Below are 26,724 nucleotides of genomic sequence, written 5' to 3'. Positions count from 1 at the left end.
TGTAGAAAAATCTCACTTAAGATAAATTTAGTGTTTTTTATCTTTTCTATTTCATGTTTATTACAACCAAAGCATTATCAAGCAAATACTAATAACTAGAATTTTAACATCACTAACTTTTATATAAATAGTTATATACTGGTTATAACCAGTAAATAACCATGACTTCTTGGCACCTAAATTGAGTGTTCACCCACCTGTATATGTTTTATAGTCATAGGAAATACTTAACTGCAGTAGAACTTTGCCCAGTGTGTGTGTGTAGCTTCGCTACCCGAGACCAAGTGGTCGAGCGAGCCTTTTATATTATTTTAAGTAGTTCCATTTTTACAATAATATAATAATGATGAAGAAAGAAACTGGAAGATCGTATAAAATACAAACACAACACAGTTTTAATCCTAAAATATTTTAAATCTACTCAGGTAAAATAAATCAATCAAATTCATGTAACATGCACACATTTCAAGAAATTTGAGTCAAGTAACAGTATGGAATTTTGGTTCTAAATAATGTCAGTTTAGGAAATATCTATTAAAACTCAGTCCTCATACCTACAGTATTATATTATTTTATGGGTTTTCACTCTGAACAAGAAAACAATAATAACAATAAAATCAGAACAAAAAGGAAAGGAACATAACATTCCAACCTAACATGAATGAGGAATGGTGCACATCAAATTTTATGAAATACAAGTACAACACACTTTTAGTCCAAAACCAATTTACAAAAACACTTTCGTCAAGCACCCAACAACTTATTCATCATATCAGCACAAACATTAATATTTTTGGAAACATAAATTAAGTAATTTTAATAATGTCTGACATTGTAATATGAAGAAGTGAAGTCATCTCTTTGACAGATATAGCTCACTAAATTTTTTTAGGATAAATTTCTATCCTAAAATATATGACAAAATACAATACTGGTTCATTAGAAAGTAGTGTATCATTTTCTGAAGAATCCACTAAAGCATTTTAAAAACTACTCAGGTACAATCAAATGCATGTAGCTTGCATACATTTCTAGGAACTGTAGCTAAATAACAGTTTGTTATTTAAAACACATAAGCAGAAATCACAACATTGTAGAAATATCTCATTCTAGATAAATTTAGTCTTCATACCTTTTATACTAATTCAAATATTTTGTCTTATTAGATACAAACACAGCACATTTATAATCTTGAAAATTTTAAAACTTCTCAGATATAATAAATCAATCAAATGCATGTAACATGCATAAATTCCAATTAATCTGAGTTAAGTAACAGTATGCACCTTTGGTTCAAAATAAGAACAATCTAGAAAATATGTAACAAGACAAACACACTTCTCATCTCCCTTGCATTATTTTTGAATCTCTTTCTAGTCTTCCTAGGATAAGTCAACAGTGGACACTGAAAGAGAAATAATGAATTATTAAAATTCATATGGTCTCAATAGCATGTCTTAAGGAACACTAAGGAATTGAAATTCGATGGCACGTTTTCATTTTACTTATACAGGGTGTCATTAAAATGGTGATCATGCACCACAAAAATGTATAGTGGGACATGGAGATAAACATCTAGTCTTGGTACCCTTATCTGAAAGAAATGGTGGAAATTGTGGTGTAAAGAAATGAAGGGATACTTGTTTTCCCGCTATTTCTCATATCATTGGATTACTGGATGAGTTCCTTGCAACTCTGGCATGAGGCATTTCACGACAGAAAGCAATGTGACAGATGTGATCAAATGTTATGTTGGGTTAAAAGCATAGAGCAGACAAAATAGCCTATTTTGAACATTTGTAGTGCCGAAGTGGCAAAACTGGTACACTCCTGTTCAGATAAAGTGACACGTTCTATAACTGTTCAACCTTATAAAGTGTGCCACTTCATGTGAGTGTACCAAGACCTGTTGCTTGTTTTAACCCTTCATCATCTGCATCCTCGCAGTAGCACAAATGTCCTGCGCATGGCACTCAGTGCTGTCCTATCAAAACCAACTTTATTTACATGAATTATTGATGCACATTGATGTTAAATTACACTAGAACTTACTGAAGATCGGGCAAAATATACCGGGTTTTCGTAAATGATTGTCAGGGTTTCCTCATTGTTGTAATCGATCTGGGTGAATTACATGGAGAACACAAATGCACGATATTGTTGAGAAACTCAACAAGTTTTGTTCCTTATTTGTTTCATAGACCTCTGTTTCTTGATTCTGCCACTAGGCGGCAGTTTTCCAAAATGGCGGATATTACTAGTTAGAAGGCATTCTGTGTCCTTGAATATCACGCAACGAGGTCCGTTACAGTTGTGCAACGACATTTTCGTGTGCGATATCAGAAAAATGCACCGTCAGCCAATTCGATTAGAAGGTGGTATACACAGTTCAAAGAAAAAGGCCGCACTTGCAAAGGCAAAAGCAGTGGTCGACCATCAGTGTTGAAATATGATGTGGAGCGAGTTCGTGAAACCTATCTAAGGAGCCTGAAGAAATCGATTCCTGCTGGATCCAAGAAACTAAACATTCCAAAGACAACATTATGGAGTGTTCTACAAAAATGGCTAAACATGAAACCATACCACCTAAGTCTGCATCAAAAGCTAACATGTAACGACTGTCCTGTACGGGGAATGTTCGTCAGCGATATGCAAAATCTCATGGCTGACAATGACAATTTCATCGAGACTTTCATTTCCACTGATGAGGTGACATTCCACCTAAGTGGAATAGTAAACACACACAATGTGCGGATATGGGGAACGGAAAATCCTCATCAGTTGGTTGAGTTGGTTTGGGACTCACCTAAAGTGAATGTTTTTTGTGTTGTGTCACAAGAAAAGGTTTACGGTCCATTCTTCTTCATGGAGAAAATGGTTACAGGATTGACATTCCTGGATATTTCCTCAAGTGGAAAAATATTCTTCTAACACCTTCATCATGCAATTGGATGGAACTCCACCTCACTTCCACTGTGAAGTGCGATCATTGCTCAACAGAAAATTACCACAACATGGATTGGGTGTGGGAGTGATGAGGATGAAAACCTTTTATCATGGCCGCCTCATTCCCCTGACCTTTCTCCTTGCGATTTTTTTTTCTCTGGGGATACGTAAAAGATACCGTTTACTATCCTCCATTACCCACTACCATTGAGGAACTGAAAACATGCATAACAAATTCCATCAACAGTGTTACATGTGATATGCTATCCCGAGTGTGGCAGGAAATGGACTATCACTTAGATATCTGCAGAATATCACGAGGCAAGCACATGGAACATTTGTGAGTTTGACATAAAAACTTGGTGAGTTTTCTAACATTTTGCAAAAACTCGCATGTATCTATCTTTATTATGTAAAATACAGTGCTTGTTTGTAACCCCGACAATCATTTACGAAAACCCTGTATATGGAATCAAAATTGTCCATTTTGGACATTTTTATTAGGAAATAAACTAAAAAATGAGAGAAAGTATTTCATAGAAATACAAGCTTACTCTTAAAGCAAATGCATCAATTTATTATTCTAAAAATAATTAAAACTTTGCAACATAATGAAGGAACTAAAAAATGAACTCACTATTCACAAAATTTTTATCGTATTTTCCAAAAACTTTTAACATGTTTCTCAAAATGAATTGAAATAGTACAACTTATATGGGTTTAGAAAGAAACTATTTGTTCCAAATTTTTTAGGCAAAATTTACTGACTCTCAGAAAAAGCAATCAAATGTGTAAAACACAACTAAGAAATTTACAAAATATTTTTAAAATGTTCAAATCTCCTGCTTTTACAAGATATATGTAACAAAAGACATACTGACTGAAATAAATGGAATCGAATGTTGTCACTTTTCACATCCTTATTTTGACAAATCTAACATTTTGTATGGGTACTGCAATGGTTTCTGCATACAAATAATTTGCATTCTGAACAACATTCTTCTTATCCATGGCTGGTGTGCTATGATTTAAGGTAGAAAACGTTCCTGTGTGTGCCGCCTAAGGAGGACAGGTCACTTTATAGGCATATAAGCAACTGAAGAATGCAAGAACAAAGGTGCTAATGCCTCTATGTTTTCATGGGAATAGTGTATATAGGTTACCTAGTGCTTTCCTGACCATTATTGCACAGGTAAGAAAAATAATTCAAAATTTTGAAAAAGGCAGCACTCAGTGCCGCTGCGCAAGTTATGGAGGGTTAATGTCCTCCGTACCTATCTGCAGTCTTTGAGTGGCAATTTAATGATACCTCATAAAACAAGGTGTCATTCAATCCTCCTTTTCAGTTTTCCAATTTTCCATGTACAGATTTCACTTTCCTCGATTTTACATTTACCCACATTATACATTCAATCTTGATGGTCCCAACATAGCAAAATAATATAAAATTTTCCTCGATTTTACCCTCATTTTAAGTTGATGAAATAATGATGGGACAAACAATGATACATCCATGCCCAACCAGGATTCGAAACTGGGGCCACTGGCTTCATAGCCATATCTTGACCACTCAGCAAGTGAAATCCCCTCGATTTCAAATGTTACATTCATAAGTAAGACTACAAGATTATTTTATTTTAAGGGGAGCTATTAGTCTTTAAAAAATACCTATGCAGTTACTAGATATTAAAATGTAAGCTTAATTTTTTCATAAATCACAAGAGTGTCACGGTACACCTGATGGGACTTGAATAATTCAACACAACTGGGTGTCTGATAATTTAAACTAATGAAGTTAATAAAAAACCCTAAATTATTATTGTATATTTTAGATTTTAACTTGATGGTTACATGCAATCCAACTTAAGAGTGATTTCTCTCTTTCTCTCTCTCACTAGAACTTAAAAAATATGTGGAATTTCGGTGGTACAATTTTTTTGAAAAGTAAATATGACTAAAATGTAGTTGAGAAGTTTTAAAACTTCTTAAAAATGCCAAAAGAACTGCAAAGATTTGAAATTGAAAAATTACCCAGTAATCAAAAGGAGGACATAATAATATTTCATAATAATTATTATATTATTAATACTACTTCTTAATCATTTTTATATCAATAACATGATGACTCTACAAAAATTTCTAGCCTAAAAGGAACATTCCACTTCTCACGATGGAAAACTATTTTTGCCCCCCCCCCTCTTCTTAAAAAATTGCTGCACCATCTGAATTGCCCTTCAACCATCAATCTTCAGGCTGTGGAAGACAACAATGCCATATGCATTCTAATATACTGCAAGTCAGATGCAAAAGAAACTGGAGGACTGCTCACTCTGCTTAAACAATCATAGTTAACATTCTAACTCAATACAACATGACCTAAATTTCTAGAAATGTTTCCATGCAACTGTTATCAACATACTGCATCCTAACCTTTGTAACGCCATTCCTTGATGTCCCTAAAAATGGAAGCAAGAAACATAGACTAATATGCGCAGAGGGATAGTTAATGTGGACAAAGATAAAATTGAGGAACCACAATTACAATTACAACTTGTTACGGGGTTCGCCTATATACGGAATAATTCCCACAATAACAACAGTTTGAACATACATTCATATATTTGCACCCCTTTTTGCCCTTCAAAAAATCGGTAAGTTATACAACAAACTATTATATTTTTTACCCTTGTCAATCGTGCCTCACACCAATGAAAAAGTATCATATTTAATTAATATATATACGTTTATTTTCTGAAATTAGTATTTCAACATTCATTCAATGATTTCCTAGTTTCAATAACTCCTTTCACAATAAAATTCTAGTTCATGTTCGTACAGACAAATTTTCTCATTTTTGCTATTTTAGCCAGAATACATTATAATGAAAATTACAATTCAATTAAAAACACGCCTTTTTACCTTCGGCAATATTGCACGATAAAATTTACTTCATTTTAATGTTTTCAGCATTTAGTATTTAACACATGAATTTCAATAAATTATCAAATACGTAAAAAATTGTAATTACTTAAAAATTAAGTTTCTGCCTGTTTTTAAGAGAATTAGTAGATAAGCTATTGGGAATTTATACGTCTCGTTTTATTGTCGTTGCAATAAATCTTTCTTTACAATTTTTCGAGTTGAATGGTTATTCACTGAATTGCAATCAAGGTTAAACGTGGATTGGTTACAATTGGCTTGCTCTGGTAACATACTTCCACACTATTACGAAGTACACGCAACAAGTACATTTCTATGTTTCACTGACAATATTTAGTTACTCACATGGTATGTTCAGAAATGCACCAACAGTTATCACATCTGTTATTAATATTAAGTCACTTCTGCAAATCACCGGTATATTAAAGTTCATAATTTTAGCAGTCATAAAGGAGCACGAGTATCAAAAGAATTCTTACATACCTTTGAAAAGTTCTTGTAACGTATTAGCCTGACTGCTTGTAATGTTCTACTCGTCAAATAGATAGTCAAATTCAAGCATTGCAGTTATGTAATATTTCCTGTCGTTACTTCCTTATAGACACGTGCTCGTGCGGAACTCCAGTGAGTGTATCGGAGCAAAACTGTTCAAGGTTCAATGCCAAAAGTTCAAATCTTAAGTTCAATTGACACCAAATACTTCTCACTTAATTATATTAAATAAAATACTGGTCATGCAAATTATTTTTAAAATGGTACCACAAGATTACAATAACTGGGCGTGGCAATTTCAGCAAAAAGTGTCGATCGCAAGTTTTAAAAATGAAAGTTAGTTGGTTCTCGAAATTGATCAAATGCACAATTTTCTTACTAATATTTCACGGCATGATTCTTTGTTGCAATAATCAATTTTAGTTCATACTAGCAACACGTAACTTTTATAATACATGCCCAAAGTTCACAATGTCCCAACTTACGATTATAAAAGGTTGCACATGATATAATATACAAGCTTGACCCAGTTGAGAAGGAAATACTCATACGACGTTGAACCTTGAGTGAAATGTGACAAACTGTGTTGCCAATTTTTCCATTGCTTGCGAAGAAGGAATAGTGAAAGGTGACTGTGGAGACACCTATCGGTATAAATAGCAATGAGGAAAATAACCTCTCGGGAATTTTATGAATGCAAAATTTCCGGGTGGAAAATTTTCACATGATGTAATGGGATGACGTAAAGTGGGACTACAAATGACAGATTCACGTCATCGCTGTTACACCCTGCCTTTGCTATGACATGGCACTGGATGCAAGTCTATTTATTCCATTCAACTTGCAGCCTTGCATGAGTTCGGAAAATATTCGTACAGATTCTACCAATAAAATATTGTTAAGAATAGTTATATAAAATGTATCAGAGTTTTGCTTTAAATTATGGATAAGATAATCAGAGTATTAAAATGACAGTCATCACAAACTTCCCCCACCTGGTGGTTGCATGACCTTGTAGTTGGTGGTGGGGCTTGCATGCTCTAATGATTTGTGAGGCTAAACCGGTGGTAGCATTGCTACTGGTAGGGTCACCCATGCCGGGAAGGCTGGCAAGGAAGAGCCAGACTAAGAAGCAACCTAATGGCTCCAAAGGAGGAAGAAGATGAATGACCATCTCAACGGCAGAGGAGGCGGAAAACCAAGAGGAGTCATACCTCTTTAAAAAATCTTGGTCCATCTGGCTCCGGATGGTAGCAACTTGTAAGGGCCCCTTGCCAGGGTTAAGGCGAAGACCTCAACGGCTGATGCGATGGAGAAACAGTTCTTTGGTACAGCGCAGAAGGTGGAAGAGGCAACCCTCCCTTCTGGGGTTGAATAAAAAGGGTGAAGAGGATCTTTGAAGGCTAGGGGAGACAACCCTGACAGAAAACAGCAAAAATTCACCCATAAACACTAGCCTCTTTAGCATGTCATGACACACACACGTTTGAAAGGATGTAAGGATGCAAGGTGGAATTTTGAGGCCCCCTACCTTCCTCCAATATAAATCATAGCCATGTTATATATTTATGGTTTTAATGACAAAAATTATAGCCATATTTAAAAAATAATTTAATACTGTTGAAGAACATGTTTATTGTAGGCATGTGTTAAATTAATACCTTCATCATGACATCAAAACAACAAAAATATCTTAGCTTAAATTCCTACATGATTTTGCAATATACTTATTAAGTTATTCAGTAGTAACATCAATTAATTCTTGTCAATAATAAATCCAACTCTTTTTAAAACAAATTGCCACGGACACGGTGGAGGCACATAGTGGTTCGGATCGCACTTTAAACTGTAGGTCATCTCTATTTGCTTTTCTGTGCATAAAGTGGACCTAAAAAATAAACTCAAACAAAGAAACAAATAGGATTTGCCTGTAATCAAGGAGGATCCTCGGTTTGGCACCCCGGATAATCGCCTGGCCCTGCTTGTTTGATGTATGCAAATGATGTTATTCTTGTTCACTATTATCATTGGAGCGAAGGAGAAAATTTTTACTAAATATTTTGCAAATCGACAAAAATATTGAATATTGTAGATCAGTATTTCTATGTTTATAGTGATTTTGTCAGGTTATCGAATGTTGAATTATCTATACCCAATAACATCGCTCTTCTCGCGATCGACGGAAAATTCACCGAAGTATTTCCAATTTATATATACAGGGTGGGCAGAAAGTAACTCCCTATTTTTAATTTTGTATTTCTATTGAAGTTATGTACATATTTCAATGAAAGTTATCTTGTTTTATAGACTAAAGTATGCCATTTGTTGCATATTTTTTCCACATCCTCTGAAGCCTTTGAAGTGCCCTTGAAGATAGAGATGGCAGTACGATTGAGCATTGAAGAGAGAGCCAAAATTGCATCAACATTTGATAATTCGTTAATCGTCATAATAGCCATTATTGGTCAGAAATTGATCCCAAAGAGACAATTGAAAAATGCAGGGCAAGCCGAAAGTGACAGTGTGGTGTGGATTAACTTCTTCTTGCATTATTGGACCCTATCTGTTCAATAAACAGGAAACTTAATAAAAAAGGACACGGAATCTTTTGGCTTTAATCTCCAAGCATCCACCTCACATCTGCCGTCATCGCCGGGTAGACTCTGATGTCATTGTCGTGTCACCAGGCAGATTGTTAAAAGACACCACATAAGCTCACGTGTTGTTCAAGGCTTTATAAGTTAAAGGGTTCCGTCTTTCAAGTTCTAAACAAGCGTCATTTCTACGCAGTAAATTTGGCTCTGGAAGGAAGAAAGGGATTAGAGCCTTGTTTGTCCTGTGTTTTCCACTTGCTTTTCGCAGCATCTGTGCCACACAGGTGGCTTTGGTCTTCAGGGGAGGGGAGAGGCATGGTGAAATGAAATAGACACTTGCAGGCAAAGAGTTTGGCTGCACAAATCATTCTCTTGTTTTCGGGCTATGAATGTGAGTGCTTTTGAAACCTTGTCGTGAGAAGAAAGTCTCTTGTGATGGCATCAATTCGGCCAAGAGAAATTCGTGACTTGTTGCAGGAGGGGTTTGACACGGGGGATGAAACAGAAGCTTAAGATATACAGGGTGTTGCCAGAAGATGATCGAGAAGAACCAGAAGAGGAAGGGGGGGAAGCTAAAGAAGAATTATAGGAGAATGAAGATAGTGGTGATGCAAGTGCAGTGCAGTGGGAAGAATTGAAGAGGGGGGGCATATGTTCTTCCTTTCTCTGGACAGTTCGGATCGATGGGCAAGTTGCTGATGGAGTTTCCGATCAGTTGTGATAAACATTCTCCTTGACCTTGAGTTTTCTTCTTCTTCTTTTTTTAAATTTACTATTTGTATTATCGTTTTGATACTATGTATTCGCCATTACATAACTTGGGGCAATCAGCGACAAGTGGTGGTTTGCCCAGATCGATGGGAGCTAACCAAACTTTGAATAAAAAATTTTAAAAAATTGAAATTCCTGTCTGTTGCTTCCAAAAATGGGTACACATCGACATGTTGACCTTACCGAACAAAAGCCTTGGAAATTCTGAATAAAACGAGCCTTCATTGGCATTTATCATGTTATTACAACTTTATTAAAAAAAAAAAAAAAAACATTTTCCAACATGTTACATTTTGCTTAAAATAAGCCCCGTCCTTGGGGAATTTCCAGAGGGCTGCACAACGGCCAGAATCGCTTACTAGGCCCGCCTGGCTGGTCGGGCAGGCGAGTAAACTTATATACCTGGGTTTTGACCCATCAGGCATCGAAAGCCCACAGGTAACTGTAAGGCCTTGCAAGACGAAGCTCGCTTATCTTCAGCGAACGCTCATTCCGGTTTTGCACAGTCTCCAGATACATGAATCACGCAGTCACCGTTGCCAACTTTTAGATTCTAAACTGATCTAGGAGCACTTAAAATGTTCATCACTTTTATTCCTTGGTAGAAAACATTTGTATCACTCACACCCAGTGGCAGAGATTGGGTTCCAAAACTAAGGGGTTAAGGTGCAAATGTGGGGGGGGGGGGGGGGGGGGCAAGGACAGTTTAATTTCCCTTGATACATGAAGTTAGCGTGGTGCAAAAGTGTCAAAACATCGGGAGGGAGGCAACTGCACTCTCTCGGCTCGCCCCTAATTGCCACCACTGCTGACAACTGTAAAGGAGTACGAACTATAAGTTTGGCAAAAAGTGCTATCGTAAATATTTTGGAACTTTGTGTTACTGGTGGTTGTTCTACATTATACTTTTTTGGGGGGTGCTCCGCTATGGCGCAGTAGTAGTGTCGTCGCCTTGTAATCAAGGGGTCCCAGGTTCGATACCCGGTGGAGGCACATGGTGTTTCGGATCCCACTTTAAACTATAGGTCCAGTCCCGATTAGCCTTATTGTGCATAAATTGACCAAATAAATGAATCAATCAATCAAACAGATTTTCTCTCTGGTGTAATTTTGCCAATTCAATATCCAAATTAGTTGCTCAAGATCCCCCTCCCCCTGAACACTAAGGCACGATGGTCCATAAAATGGAACATGAAATCCGAATTAGCATTATAAAAGGTTTTTGAATATTGTCATCTCTTTCAACAAATCGTCGTTCCTCATGTTGTGTCCATGATATGAAAAACTCAATATGCTGACCAACGCAGAAATTTATTTTATTTTAAAACATAAACTAAACGTAACCTTTCAACCTTCTAGCAAGGTTTTCTTCAGACTCTGTACCCAGTACAAAAAAAATGTTGTTGCTAGTTATCTAGTTCTACAGACCGCATTGATAGTAATACGATGCAAAATATAATTATTGTTAGCTTGTATCTTCATACGGGTGCAAATAGCAGGCAATGCTATTTACACATTTCAACAAAAGAACAACGTAAAAATGAAACCGAGAGAAGATTTACGATTTCAAGACTAGAAAAGTGACATAAAATGAACAAGACACACAAACCTATTTGAAGACCTTCGAAACAAATTTGGAAAATATGTGGTAGTTGGTTTGACATAATAATGAAACTAATTTGAGAAGTTACAAAAATCTTAGGTACAGTGGCGTAGCAACATACCGCGAGGCCCTGAGCGAGATTAGAATGCAAGGCTTCATCTGTTCTTTAAGTTTGAAAGATCAATGTGAATCTATATACAGTCATCAAGGAAACGTCAGCAAATTATTATATTTATATAATAGCCTATAATAATAATTAATTTCTGACGAGAATTATATTTAATAGTACGCGACAGAGAAATTTACACTTCGCAGAGCTACATTAACACGCTGCTGGAATTTTCATTATCCAAGGCAGTAGTAATAGTACGTTTTCTAAGATGTTCTTTAGACAGTAAGACAACTGAAATATCCTTAAATAAGAACCTTTAAATATAACCTATATATTATTTATTGAGTTGTTCTTTGTCTCCTCATTTCAAAACTTGTAGGATGTAAATGTCACAAACCATGGCTTAAGTAGAAAATATCAAAGGACGCACATAAAATGTCTGTGCTTGATAGAACAGGGGGAAGGGGTTGCGCTAAACCACAATCCTGTCTAGGGGCCCAAAGTATCTACCTTCAAGGTCTTCAACACAATCGGTTTCAACATCAACAAATCTTAAAACGATAGTCATTTGCACCATAATTGTGAAATCTTTGGTGTAATCAATTGATACAGCTAATTTGACTTTTTTAATTAGCAATTTTGACTTTGTTGCACATTAATTGTACCAGTTTACTTTGAATTTTAGGGCTTAGATGATAATAATAATTGTGAATCTCATTATTTGTTACGTCTTAATGTTCTTGTAATATTAAATATTTGACGCAGTGGCGTAACAAAATCGTAAAGTACGCGTCCGCAAGAAACAAATTTGGGTCCCTCAAGTACAGTCAGATTCTTCCAGGAAATGTATGTAATTACTTAGAATGGCTGGTTGTGGCTACACTTATATTAATAATTATACAAATCGATGCTCTACCTCTGAATTTTCACATATTATTACATATCTTTCTTTGACATTTATGTATTTAAAAGAAGAAAATACAAAATACTTACTTATCCCCTTCCCCGCCCCTCTTAACAGCTGGGTGGATAAAAATAATGTTTTTTATATTTTTCATTTAAATCGATCTTTTCTTTGGCATCGTACACATAGACATATTTTTTAAATAGAAAGGCTTTTTCTAATAGACGGCCCTGTAAAATATTTGAACAGTTTGATTAAAGCAAATAACAAATTACATGTAAATATGCATTTCTCTGTTTCTGGAACTGAACATAATGAATCTAATATGAAAATGTTTGTTAAGTGTGTTAATGAAACTATTAAAATTTCAGTAACTTTTCTTACAGTGAAAATATAAATTCTGGATGTACTTTATAATTTTAACTGAAAATAATATTTACAGTCTTTGTAGCTGAATTTTAGATGTTTTAATGATAGTTAGCCAAATATCAGCTAACATATTTATTTACAGTTTAATGAAAATGACACTATTTACGGTTTAACATGATTAGTATTTTGTATATTATTCTATTTAAAAAATGTGCAATTTTTGCTTATAAAAATTATTGAATTTTAAATCAAGGGAAATTTAAGTTGTTTTTTTTTTTTCAGATGACATATTAAATTTATTTTCGTATGAGCTTCATTCCATCAGTACATATATTTTGTTTCCTTTATTTCCTTTCTTAGAGCATAATAAACACATTAAATGAATACAAGATTAATATACTTTCACAAAAAAGTGATTCTGATATCTACAAATTTCTTGTGTACATTATTCTGTAATTTTATTTAAAGTGATTTCAATAACTGATTTTTTAAAATAGAATTCCCCAATTTAAATCTTGATTTAAATCAAACCACTTTGCTTAACAGAAAGCCCTTTCTCGTTCAAGAGTAAGATTACTGAGTCCGGGAAATTTTGGCTGAATCATACCATTCGACACTACCTTCCAGAAGTTTTTCCTAAGTTTCAATTTTGAGAAATATAGTTTTTTTTTTCATGGTTGTTACTTGAAGAGTAGGAAACAAACAGAAGGCGGTACAGGATACAGATAACACTGGAAGCTAGTGTAGAGCTATCAAGGAGAAGAAACTTTGCCAAAGCACTTGATTTCAGATTTAAGCACATTCTTGAAACGTAAAACTTTATCAGGATATTCTGAAGATAAATCATCTTCGTGGCCGTAACAGAGGGCAATAGCTGCATCTGAAGTTGTAGGAACGAAGGAAGACCTGCTAATATTATCCATACCCTCCTTCAGTTTAAAACACCAGAAGCATTTAAATGCCCCATCCTTTGCTCCGTGGCAGTTTGAGGTGCTTTATTATTAACATATTAAAAACGTGTAGGCTATGCAAGGTCACGAGACAGAAGAAAAGCCAAGACAAAGCGTTTTCTATTCAAGAAAATAATAATTGGATAAAATTGTCCAAGCAATTTTTGTGTTAATGTTTCACATGAAAAATGAGAATTATTTTGACTTTTTGAGGCCCCTTAGGCTTAGAGCTCCCGCCCGCCTCTGATTTGACGTATTCATTCAAATTATATTGTTAAACTAGAATATAAAGCCAGATAAAAAAGTTTTAATTTTATTACCCACAAAAATTAGCTTTCTATCTTTCTCACTTCCATTTATTACATTTCTCGTATCAACCTCATGGGATGCGAGTACCCTACATGGGCAAGGCCCAGGGTGGTCGCCCACTTCACCCACCCCTTGCTACGCCAATGGTTATACAACCTCAAAGCACCTGCGCCTAGCAGAAATTCAAATATTTCCATGCGTAGTGAAATATAATGGCCGTTGGCAACACTGGCAGCAGTGCTCGCGTCTACTTGCAAGAACTACATCGAGACTCACGGGTCTTCTTAAGACCCGGGTAATAGAAAAGCCTGGCAGGCATCGATGACTGTGCACAACTGTGACGTGAAGCTCGCTTGCGCGATGTCAAACACCTGGGCTTGACGTGCGTGTTGCATACTATTGTAGGCGCGCCTCTTCGCAGACGGGGTTTTTCCGGGTCTTGTGCAGGTCTCTAGGAATTTCCATGCATGACGAATATTTTGTCATCCGCCTCAAAATGGTTAAATAAATAATTTATAGAATAATGTACGTAAGAATTTTGTAGATATGAGATTCACTCTTGGTGAAAGTATTTTAATCTCGTAATCATTCAATAGTGTTTATTAGGCTCTAAAAAGGAAGAGATAGGAAACAAACTATATGTACTGATGGGATGAAGCTCATACAAAAGAAAATTTAATGTGTAAACTGTAAACACACTTAAATTCTCTTGATGCAATTTAAATAATTTTTATAGGCAAAACTAGCAAACATTTTGTGTAGAAAAATATACAAAATACTAACCATGTTAAAGTGTAAATAGTGTCATTATCATTAAACTGTAAATAAACATGGTAGCTGATATATTGCAAACTCTCATTTAACAAATTGCCAAAATTCAGCTACAAAGACTAAAAAATATTTCAAGTTACAATTATAGAGTACATCCAGAATGTTTTATTTTCATTGGAAGAAAAGTTACTGAAATTATGTACATATTATACCGGTAGTTTCATTAGCACAGTCAACAAATATTTCCATAGCAGGTTCATATATGTGGTATCAGAAACAGGAAAATGTATATTTACATAAGAAATTTCATTTGCTTTAATCAAACAGTTCAAATATTTTACAGAGGTGTTTACTAGAAAATGCCTTTCTATAAAAAAGACATATCTACATGTATTATTCCATAAACCACACCAGCAATTTTAAGCATGTTTTTTTAATAAAAAACATCCATTTAAATAAAAAAATCAACAAAAATTATTTTTTAAATAAAAATGATGATTTTTATCTACCCTGGTGCAAAATAAATCAAAGGTTTGAATATTTAATAATTTGCAGGAAGATTAGACTCTGCAAAAGTGTTGTGTGGCATTTTTGTAGACCCTCTGAAAGACCAAAATGCTTGAAGAGTATAGGTTAGTATAGATAAATAAAATCTGACCGATATATTCCAATACATGGGTGTCAGCTCAGCCCTAATCTTATAGAAACATATTAAGCATCACAGTCTGGTCATTAGCAACTCATATAAATAAATAAATGACATTACTTACTGTGAGCAGGGTCACCCTAGTGTCTTTAGTGGTGAAATTTCATTCTGGGGTGTATAAACCCCCAGAAGCCTCAAGGGACATCAGGGATGTATCTGGCGACAACATATTAGATGCCATTAGTGACAGGGCCGATGCACTTGAAGATGGTGTTTGCTCGATTTGTGATTCTTCGATCTGTAACATAACAATTTCAAGTGATAGGTAGTAGAAGAAAGTTATACATTATGGTTTAAAATATAAGCATCTCAAATAATATTTACAATAAATAGTAAAAATTAAAATGTTTTCCTGAAGCTACTTTCCTTTTGATAAAAAAGGTACAATTTAAGGGGGTAAGATTATAACAAATTTTAAAAGTGGTTTTTAACAACCATCCTATTACTGCCATGAAAACATGCAAATATCGTGGTTCTGTCACATACTCTGCATCAAGTGATAAACATAATACAAACATGTTAAGCTTCATTGCCTGATCATTATTTCTGATAGAAATAAATAAATAAATAAATGACATTACTCACAATCTGCTGGTGATGATCTGCATCCATAGATATTTGGGCAGAATTTGTCACCAAGGAGTCATCATGGCTGGGAGAGGTTGTGTGAGCAGATGTTGCGGCAGATGCTTCAGCTGATGGTGTGGAGGTAACAGGAATCTGTAACATAACAATTTCAAGTGATTGGTAGTACAAGAAAGTTATATATTATGGTTTAAAAAGTAAGCATCATTAATTCTTCATTCGGTTACAATGGCACAGAAAATCACAAAAATGCATTGTTTTGTTTTGACATTTTCATGTTTCCTGTGCTGAACAAAGTATTAAATTTGTCTATTACTCACGGAAGGTGAGGAAGTGAAATTCCCATGTAAAATGATTGCAAATGTCCATGGTGAAGTTGTGCACAGTAGGCATGGACATTCGCAGGATTTTTTCCAGGGAGGGGCAAGCAAGGTAATTTTTTCCAGGAGGGGCAAAGGAGGATTCATTGTTGACAGGGATATTGCACCCCAATCTCTGTTCTAATTGTAGATGTTATTCAGAGGTGTACTGAAAATTTAAATATCGCCGAAAGATGTTTGAACATTAACACTCACATAGAGCACTTGACACATTTCTGTTATTTAAGGTATAAATTTTGATTTTCACCTTAAATAGGGGTTCCAGCCACCCTTACCCTCCTTGTATTTTACTTTAACTTTCAACCTATGAAGTATAGGAGGCTTCCGTGACAACTTCCATCCTGAATTATAATCATAAGTTTCTTTGAATTGTTGTTTTCTGAGACTGCTTTCACACACAGTTCTCTACCTAGTAATAGGTACCCATTGATTTATGCAATTATAATTACATTAATTAATAATTATTAATACCTTAATTTAATTTAACATTAATATTATTTGCACTCTAAAATATAATTTACCTTGGATGTGCTAGCATCAGGTGTTGATGTTGAAAGAGGCTCCTTCTTGATAAGAATTGGCTTATGGATCGAAGGTTCATCTGAAGAGATGTCGCTTGAATTAATTATCCTTTCCTGTAAAATTTTTAGAGGAGTTTCAAGTAAACACGAGGTTCATCCCAAAAGTGAGTTTCACTGTTTAAAATAAACTTATGAGGCACCTACACCCTTTTTCATGACTTTCTACCCTGGAATTGCACTGACGTGACATGAAGTGTCACTGAAATTGTAGTGGATGATCAATATTTTTCTTCCCTCCAGGAATCATCCTTCACTGGAGAAAAAGTAGGGAAACTACCATGTTACACATTACAAACATTATGCACATGTGCGCTAATAATTTACAGAAAACGTGGGAAAATGGGAAACATTCTTAATATACTGAGATGACAACACTTACCATGCTGTGGATGTGAATAATGTGCTAGTAGGCTGTCTTCCCAAGATGAGACCCTACCTCCTCCAAAAAAAAACAAGGGGTATGACAGGATGATCATGCACACGGCAAGGTAGCAAAAACGTGCTATGAAGCCAATAGCTTGGTATTCATTATAGCTTAACATGTGAAAAATACACAGTACCCTGCAAATAGTTAACCCTTATCCAGGCAAGATATTTTTGTAACATGTCCGGGCAAGCAATGTCTGTCAGACACTGCATTGTTTTAAATGAATTTTCCCTTCTAATGTGAGATTTTTATGTTTCATCGCATTGGAAACAAGCCAGTGACATGATATTTAACGTAATCATCATTGTTATGTTCATAATTCTTGTATTCATCATCATCGTAATTGCATGTTGTTGTATTTTTTGCAGCTTAGTATATGAAATATGTTAGGCCAGAAGGTAGTGTGAGCAAAGAGTTAATTTGTTCATATATTTTTCTTTTTTTCTATTTTAGCGTTAATAATATTTTAATGTGATGTCTTATTAAATACTTTATTTTTATTAAACATTTGTTAATACATATTCAAGTAGACTTCTTTACATATCAATTGTACACTGTGTCCGACAGACACTGCTTTCCCATTTACGTGAGTGAAATGGAAAATATTTTTTTAAGTCTGACCTTCTTTATCAAACGAAGTCAAATATTGTGAAATGAGGAAAAAAGAGAAACAAACAAAGTAAAAAATATCATGTTCGCAGGACGTATCATTTGGAGTATGTGACAAAAAATATAAGCAACAGTGTCTGATATACACTGGTTGCATGGTTAAGGGTAAAACATCTTAGGGTGAGAAGTTTCACATTCAGTTCAGTTCAGTCCTTTATTGAATTTCTTAAAAATATGAATTTGTCCTTTTCTCTTCTTTTCATTTTGGCAACTTTAGAAATGTACTATAGCATGTATTAGCACTGATTATGGCAATTTTCATCTGGAACTGCACATTTGATTTTAGATTTTCCAATGGATATGTGTGTGTGTGTGTATATATACACACACACACACACACACAACACATGGTATCTGTCTGGTGGAAGTTCTCGTCTTTTCACCGACATATGCCTATTACCTATTGCCAAACATAATAATATTCTAAATTTATTGTGCCTAATATAAGAATATTCCAAATTTTATGTGAGGAGTGTATATATATTTGCAATAGAGCCTAATTAATAGGTATCTATTCAGTTGACTAATTTTATCCTACAGGTTTTAATATGCAAATATACTCACCAATGCTTTCTGCCGCTTCTTCTTCCTGTCTACAGGGTTTTTGCCAGTTCTTACAGGTTTCATGACCTGAAAAGAAAAAGAGAAGAAAAGTAACATGTAAATAAATTTAACATTTGAAGCAAGCACATATGCGAGTGCTTCAATTATATTTTTACAGTTGAAGCCATGTTGTGCTACCCATGGATTCCAAAAAATAAGTGGAGCAAAAGTTAATACAGAATTCTGGAGGGTGCCATGGAGAAGTTGGTTGGTGCTCTGGATCTGTAATAAAATCACAGGTCTGTCATATGTTCGATTTCCATCAGCAGCAAGAAGAAATTTAACCAACATGTGTTCTCTCGTATGCAAACTCAAATGCACAAGATGAAACTTCGTTTACAATGTTCCAGGTGTTCCAAAATGTGTCAAGAAGATCAAAAATCTAAACTTCTTGGAGAACTATCAATGCACCTCCTCATCTATAATTGCACTTTTAGTTCTTAGTTAAATCTAACACATTCTCATCTAACCATTGTGTGTTCAGCTGTGAAAGAGCAAGCGTGTATCTTCTTGTGCTTAGCATGGAGTGGGGCAAATATGAAAACAGAGTAGCCGTAATTGCTTACTGATATTTTCCAGCCCCTAAAAATCCCAAAGATCAGCAAAAGGTTTCTGTATCAGACAATCCAGAGATTCACTGAGATTGGTAGCATGAAAGATCGCCCAAGAGTTGGTCGACTTCACACCGTATGAACAGCTGCAGCTGTTAAAGCAGTGGTGGCTCGCATCCGCCGAAATCCCTTCCGGAAGCAAGTGATAATGGCACAGGAGCTGAACATTTCACAACAATCAATGTTCAGGGTACTTAATGAAGACCTTGGAATTGGAGCTTACTGGTGGAGTACTGGACATTTCCTGATGCCACAAGTGAAGAAGCAGAGGGAACTAAAATCGAGATGGCTCCTGCAGCGGTACATTGCCAATCGGCATTGCAGAATTCCCTTCACTGATAAGAAATTGTTCACCACTGAATAAAGTTTTAACCGCCAAAATGAAAGGATGTATGCTTCAAATTCTCGAGAAGTTTGTGAGAGAGTTCCCAAAAACCAGAGATGCCACCAGCCCTCCTCAGTCATGGTTTGGTGGGGGGAAGGGGGGGGGGTGATCTACGAGAGTTCCACCAGGCCTCATTTTTTAGAAAAGGGCTTAAAAGCTGTGCAAACGTGTCCTGGACCCTCTCGTGACACTGTTGAACCAAACAATGTTTCACAATGAATCCTGGATGTCCAAGAAATATTTTGCCCCAGCTCATAAGGCAAGGATGACACGACGATGACTGGAAACCAGTGTACTCAATTTCATCTCCACTTTTGATTGGTCATCTGATAGCCATGATCTCAGTAGCTTGGACTACAAACTGTGCTCAGAACTGGAGGGGGGGGGGGGGATGTCTGCAAGAAGATGCACCCTATAATTGAAAGTTAAAAGTGCTCCTTGATAGCAGCAGAGGTGGACTTTCCTATCAAGATCATCCATGCTGCAATAGATGCCTGGCCAGGGAGACTTCGAGCCTGTGTGACGGCAAAAAGTGAATATTTTGAAAACTGATTGGTGCTATTTGTGTGTAATATATGTAAGTGTAACATACTAAAAGAGCATTTAAAAATCTGAAACCATAAAAAATGTATTCACAAAATAGTGTGTAACAGTATTTATGGCCAGACTAAGTACAATTTACGATATGAAATTCGTAGCTAGACATAAAGAGTTTGTTCAAACAAGCTGGCTTTTTTGAATGGCCGGTTCTTTCTAAGTGTTATCTTCATATTTCGGTATGCTTATTAAATATGTCTATGTAATACAAGCATATTCACTTAACTACAGTAGTATTGTATGTGTTTTAAAGAACCTAATAGTATGATACGATTTTCAATGTTTGAATTTGTGATACGAACACGTACATGAAGCAAAAAAGAAAAATACTGCTTTACCTTTTGAAAATCTAGTATCAAATCTCTTTACATTGTCATGCACCTGGCTGAAAAAGAGATACTCCACACCCCAGAACCACAACATATCTGATATGGAAGGTACGCGGACGACACAATAGTTGTATACAAAAAGGCAGAAGAACTCAACCTCCTAGTGAACAAACTAAATAGCATCCACCCCAGGCTCAACTTCACCGTAGAGCATGAAAAACTTGGTAAAATCAACTTCCTGGACATCACCATCAGCCGTGCACTTAACAAATTCACAACCACCGTCTACAGAAAACCGGATGCAGGCAACCAGTACATACATGCTCTCTCTAGCCATCCCCCTAAGCAAAAAGCCAATGTGTGGCTAAACTTTTATCGAAGAGCCTTCTCTTACTGTGGCAAAGAAGAGGATCTGCGAGAGGAGATAGCCACCATCACAGAAATAGCCCTGAAACATGGCTACACTGAATCTCAACTTTCCACTTGGTGCAGTAAGGCGGAAATACAGGTCAGACACCCTAACCTACCACAATCAACCCATCCACAAGCAACCCAGCCACAACCAACCCCCAGCGACCAATATAAATGGTTTGCCTTCCCCTACCATCCCACCACTTATAACCGCATAGCCAAAGCCCTTCTCCCATTTGGCATCAAAGTAGGGCACAAACCCAACTCCAAAATAACTGATAAACTGAACAAGCACAAACGGTACTTCCTCTCCCCCTTGACAACCCAGGTATATATGATGCAGAGTGTGAATGCAAGGCTCATTACATCGGCAGGTCCATCAGATCTGTCAATGAAAGAATCCAACAGCACCTAGCAGATGCGAAAAAAGCCCAACCCACTACTGGTCTTGCTAGACATATCAAATACAATAGCCATAAAATTCAAAAAGTTCGAGTCAAACACACTGCCCACACGCTCATAGACACCAAAATCAAGGAAACGCACGCCATAATGCACTTCCCGCACGAACTAAACATCGATAGCGGGCAAGCGCACCACACTTGGATTCCACTACTGCAGCAGTTATCGCCCGGAAATAGCAGACGACGCACCAAGACGCACAGCGCACCTAGCAGCGCACCTAACGGCAGCCAGAGAACTACGAACAAAAGACGCACGTCAAGCAACAGCGCAGCAAGTTCCAACGAGGATGGTGGCAGTGGCCACTGAAATTAATCTAAAAAGAAGAAAAAAGAAAAAACAGCTTCGCGGATAAAAGTGAGTACTAGTTTCTCCGTATTTATTTAAATTTTGTGTTGAGTAAAATAGATATAGTATTTGTATTTTGTCTTTCCAGCAAGAATGGGAGAGGAAAGAGGAGTTTACAGAATTCTTGTTGGGAAACCAGATGGTAAGAGACCTGTAGGAAGGCCAAGATGAAGATGGAGGGACAACGTTGAGATGGACCTAAAGGAAATCGGTAGGGATGGGAAAGAGTATATAGATCTTGCTCAAGATAGGGACAGATGGAAGGCCTATGTTGCTGCAGCCATGAACCTTCGGGTTTAAGAAGGCTTTCCAGTACATCATGTGTAATTTGGTTAAATGGCTGCTAAACCTGGTCATGGAGCAACTAGTGATGTATTTTGGCTACTTGTTGCAAAATTCTAATCCTTTGCAAGATCATAGCCCAGTAAATTTATTTCTTATGAGTCGATGCCCTGATTCTAACAATTTCACTCATAAATTCATTTCTGATCTCTAAAGTTTATATGGAAATTAATATGCACCCTTAATTATTTGATTGATTGATGGATTGATTTGGTGTTTTAAGTCCACTTTATGCATAGTAAGGCTAATCAGGACTGGACCTACAGCTTAAAGTGGAATCCGAACCACTATGTGCCTCCCCCGAGCACCCTTAATTAATATTAATATTAATATATCAACTATGGCACATAGTTCAATTATGTATAGACTTGCTTTCTAATATAAAATTAGATTGAAATTTGTTGACAATCCCAGTGGTTTTCAACCACTGGCACTAAAACTGAAGCAGATGCAAATAAGACTGGCAGCAAATGACAAAAATGTAAGAAATCTGGACTGAACCTACAGTTTGAAATGAGATTCGAAGCACTCATACCACTAAGGATTGAACCTCAGCCCTTTCTTATTACAAGGCAACAGCATTACTTTATTCCACTCCAGAGGCCCATTCATGATTATATGTAAAAGGAACCTTCTAAAAAAAAGCTGACCTTTTTCCAACAACAGTACTTGCAATTTGTTCTCTGTGATTTACAGGCTAAATTAAATCTTAATGTCTGATGAAGTAACAATCATGTTAAGTATAGATAACATTCAGACCAAAACAACACATAATAGTGGTGGGTGTCACATTCAAGTGACAAGTGACATGGACCTCTTTAGTCTGCAAGCAAGCATCCACCACACATGCACAGACAACAACGAGGTGATATGATGCGTGTCATTGAAGGAGCTTTCAGACTGAAGTCACAGATGACAAGTAAGACAGTCTTCTTCAGTATAAACCAAAACATTTACCGTGTATGTAAGAACAAGAGACCAAGATTCATGCCATTGAGAAAACAGTCTAGTCGGAGGAACATGCAAGTGACATGTTTAGCTCGTTGTCACACTTTGGTTAGATAGGTTGATTGGATTACTGAGGGTCTCCTTCCAAGTGACACATGTCACTTGTTGCTTCAGTCTGAAAGTTCTCTGAAAAACCTGTATAGGCCAAGTGACAAGTGACACTTGCAGCTTATGTTGCTTCAGTTCGAAAGGTTGCATTTACTTCTAAGGGTTGGTTTCCAAGAGCCACGTGCTGCTTCCATCTCAAAGCTCTGTTAAGCAGGATATACAGGGTGTATCAAAAGTAATAGCACAAATTAACACAGGTGAGAGTACAGGATAATAGAAGGAAAAAAGTCTCAGTAAACACTTGCAGCTTATGTTGCTTCAGTTCGAAAGGTTGCATTTACTTCTAAGGGTTGGTTTCCAAGAGCCAACGTTTGCTTCCATCTCAAAGCTCTGTTAAACAGGATATACAGAGTGTCTCAAAAGTAATAGCGCAAACTAACACAGGTGAAAGTACACAATAATAGAAGGAAAAAAGTCTCAGTAAACATGGGTCTGCAAACAAGCCGTTTGAGATAATCGTGAATGTGTGATTACAAGCTGCCTCTGATTTCATTGTTTGTAAATGTAGTCCTAGATGGTAAAATGCTAATAATGTGTGTGAATGTGTGGGTACAAGCCGTCACTGACTTCAGTGTTTGTAATCGTTGCCCTAGTTGGTAAAACACCAATAATACAGTATGAAAAATCAGGAGATCTCATTGCTTTTATTGAACATTCTACTTACTTTCACAAGGAATACAGCACTACTTTAGTATGTTCTGCGATACAATTATTCTACACTCGTACCTGTTAAAGGAGGTGTTCAAAGTGTCATCCTTCCATTTGGATGCAATACTGTACGTGATTCTGCATTGAGTTTCGAGTTCTTTCGAACACCCCCGGATCATTTCGGAATTGGTCACAAGCATGTACAATTCTCTGTTCCAGTTCTTCAACTGTGTCAACAGGAGTGTTGTACACTACGCTTTTGAGGTGACCCCAGACACAAAAATCCAAAGGATTTAGACCCGTTATCTGTGTGTTAGATGTCGTCTCACAGCAGCAGCAAAATGTGCCAGTGCTCCATCATGCATGTACCACATACTCTGACGTGCATCAAGGGGAACATCCTCAAGCAATCCTGGAAGATCATGCTGCAAAAACCAAAGGTACCTCGGTCCATTGATTCTTCTTGGAAGAATGTGTGGTCCAATGAGATGATCACCTAGTACACATTCAATGATAAACTTTTCTGATGTGGTGCCTCATGAACAGCATGTGGGTTTAGTACACTCCAAACATGAGAATTATGAAAATTAAAAATACCATAGCGTGTGAGCCCCACCTTCATCTCTAAATAAAATGTTACTTGCAGAATGAGGGTTGAGTGCAACCTGTTGTTGCATCCACTGACAAAACGTCACTCTAGGAACACAATCTGTATAACTGAGACACTGAATTCGTTGGAGGTGGTAAGGGTAGAGTGAATTGCGATGTAAAATTCTCCATAGACTACTGCGGCTTACTGGCACTTGTGCGGCAATTCTCCTCGTCGAGGTTCCTGGAAAGTGTTCTACTGCTTCCAACACCATGTCCTCAACTTCAGGCATAATGCATGCAGGTCTACCTGTTCTCCTTCCATGTTCGAAGCTCTCATGTTCTTTGAGGCACTGATGTACCCTAGTAAATGTGTGACTCTTGGGGTGCCTTCGAGTAGGGTATTTTTGTTGGTACAAGTGTGCAGCCTCCCGTGCATTGCCGTTAGTCAAACCATACACAAAATCCATATCCGCATACTCTTTGTTGCTGTAAGGTTCCATTTTCACTATGCGGACCAGCACAACTGACGCGACTCCCACAGCACGATTAGATAGTGTACTGATTGTATCCCAACATCACCTCTCAGAAATGTTTTGTTGGATTGCAATGCCACCTCTCGGAAATGTTCTGTTTTGTAAACAAAGAGCAAACCTCGGACCACGCAAGGACTAAAGCACCTTGGTTTAGTTTTAACCCTAGCTTACCCATGCCTTACAAGAAACTTACATACCGGGGGGGGGGGGGGGATGGCTCACAGGCCCACACTTTTCTCGATCACTAAAATTCAAATAACCATTTTGTTATTGAATCACTTCTTCCTTTGCTGATTATATATGTGCAGTTATTTATTAATTATAATAATTACAAAATTTACTATCATTAATAAAAATAATAACCAATTATTGCATGAGTGTCTCACATATATTTTATTAATCACTAAAACTAAAAAAATCCATAATATCTTTTTTATTAAGGATTTTTTGTCTGTAGAAGTGCAGTTGCTTATTAAATATAATAATTAGAATAATTACCATCATTGTCAACCCATTGTACACTGACACTGGCAGGAGTGTCTCGAATGACATGCATTCAAAGACGAAACCTGATAAGCCCACCAATTCCATTTTGCCTCCTATTTACATTACATTTGAGTTTCTATGAGCAAACGTAATACAGAAATATTGAGAACATCCTAGAGAACAATGTAATTCATTTGTTGAAAAATCTCAAAAATAAATGTGGTCGCACCGCAAGTCCCTCCCTTCGCCCCTCGGTAAGCTAGGGTTAAAATTGTATATGAACCACTATGCAATATGTGTTACTGGGATTGGCCAATATCTGTTGTCTGCTACATCATGTGAATTTTTTATCTAGTTGTAAAATATGTCACTACAAACCTGTAAACTCTTAACAGTAACTTCAAGTGAAATAAGTTAGCTGTAATTGGTAAAAAGCCAAAAAAGCCATAATTTCCGGTTTTTCCCAAAAAAGGCAACTTTTTATCGAGAAAAAAAGCCCATTCAAAAAAGCCAGCCTTTTTGCAACTCTAGATCAAATGTTCTATAAATTTATATACTTAATCTGCACTGTACCTTGTGTGATCGTAGGTTGTACAACACTCTGTGGGGGATCTGATGGCCCTGGAAGTAAAGAATAAACCATAAGTTGTTTTTCTTTATTTGTAGAAATAACACATGATTTGTCACAAAAATAAATAAACTATGGCTGCGATTAGGGGTGTGTGAGGGGAGTTGCCTTCCACTTTTTGCTCCTGCACTATGGCCACTTAATGCTAGACCCATTTTACGTGATAGGGTTTATAATAAGGAAAATACATTTTCTGAATCAATTATAAAATATTTTTTAAACCCCAATTTTTAAATAAAAAATCTCAGAAAAATCAGAGCTTTTATCTTGGGCACATGATGAGATTATTTGTTATGACAGTTATTTTGTATTCATTGACAATTATATTTCACACATTGTACTTATATGTATTAGGTATCCATTGTGATTAAGTTGTTTTAATTTCCAGTTTTCACAAATTTTTAGATGATAGGACAGTGTTATATTTAATCTATGAGAGGTTAAACCAACACTCTGGTACAAGGTTTATTTATTAAAAATAAGCTGTCACAAATTTGAGATGAAAAGTCATCATTATCACACGTG

General features: G+C 36.3%; 1 protein-coding gene across 1 annotated transcript in view; it reads right to left on the bottom strand.

Annotated features, from left to right (window-relative positions):
- Positions 1–1,268: 1,268 nt before the first annotated feature.
- Positions 1,269–26,724, bottom strand: part of LOC145980746 (uncharacterized) — a 38,627-nt gene continuing 13,171 nt past the window's right edge. Inside the window, exons 4-9 of the mRNA XM_083113811.1 lie at positions 26,145–26,192; positions 18,674–18,739; positions 16,954–17,067; positions 16,053–16,187; positions 15,532–15,705; positions 1,269–1,405 (exon numbers count right to left, since the gene is read on the bottom strand). Coding sequence (XP_082969937.1) covers positions 15,571–15,705; positions 16,053–16,187; positions 16,954–17,067; positions 18,674–18,739; positions 26,145–26,192 — 498 coding nt within the window. The 3' untranslated portion in view covers positions 1,269–1,405; positions 15,532–15,570. The remainder of the gene's footprint in view (positions 1,406–15,531; positions 15,706–16,052; positions 16,188–16,953; positions 17,068–18,673; positions 18,740–26,144; positions 26,193–26,724) is intronic.

The sequence above is a fragment of the Lepisma saccharinum genome, chromosome 2, assembly GCF_977018435.1.
Source record: "Lepisma saccharinum chromosome 2, izLepSacc3.1, whole genome shotgun sequence".
In the NCBI taxonomy this organism is placed as follows: Eukaryota; Metazoa; Arthropoda; class Insecta; order Zygentoma; family Lepismatidae; genus Lepisma; species Lepisma saccharinum.
Note: the sequence above shows the minus strand (reverse complement) of the source record. Positions and strands in the feature narration are given on the sequence as shown.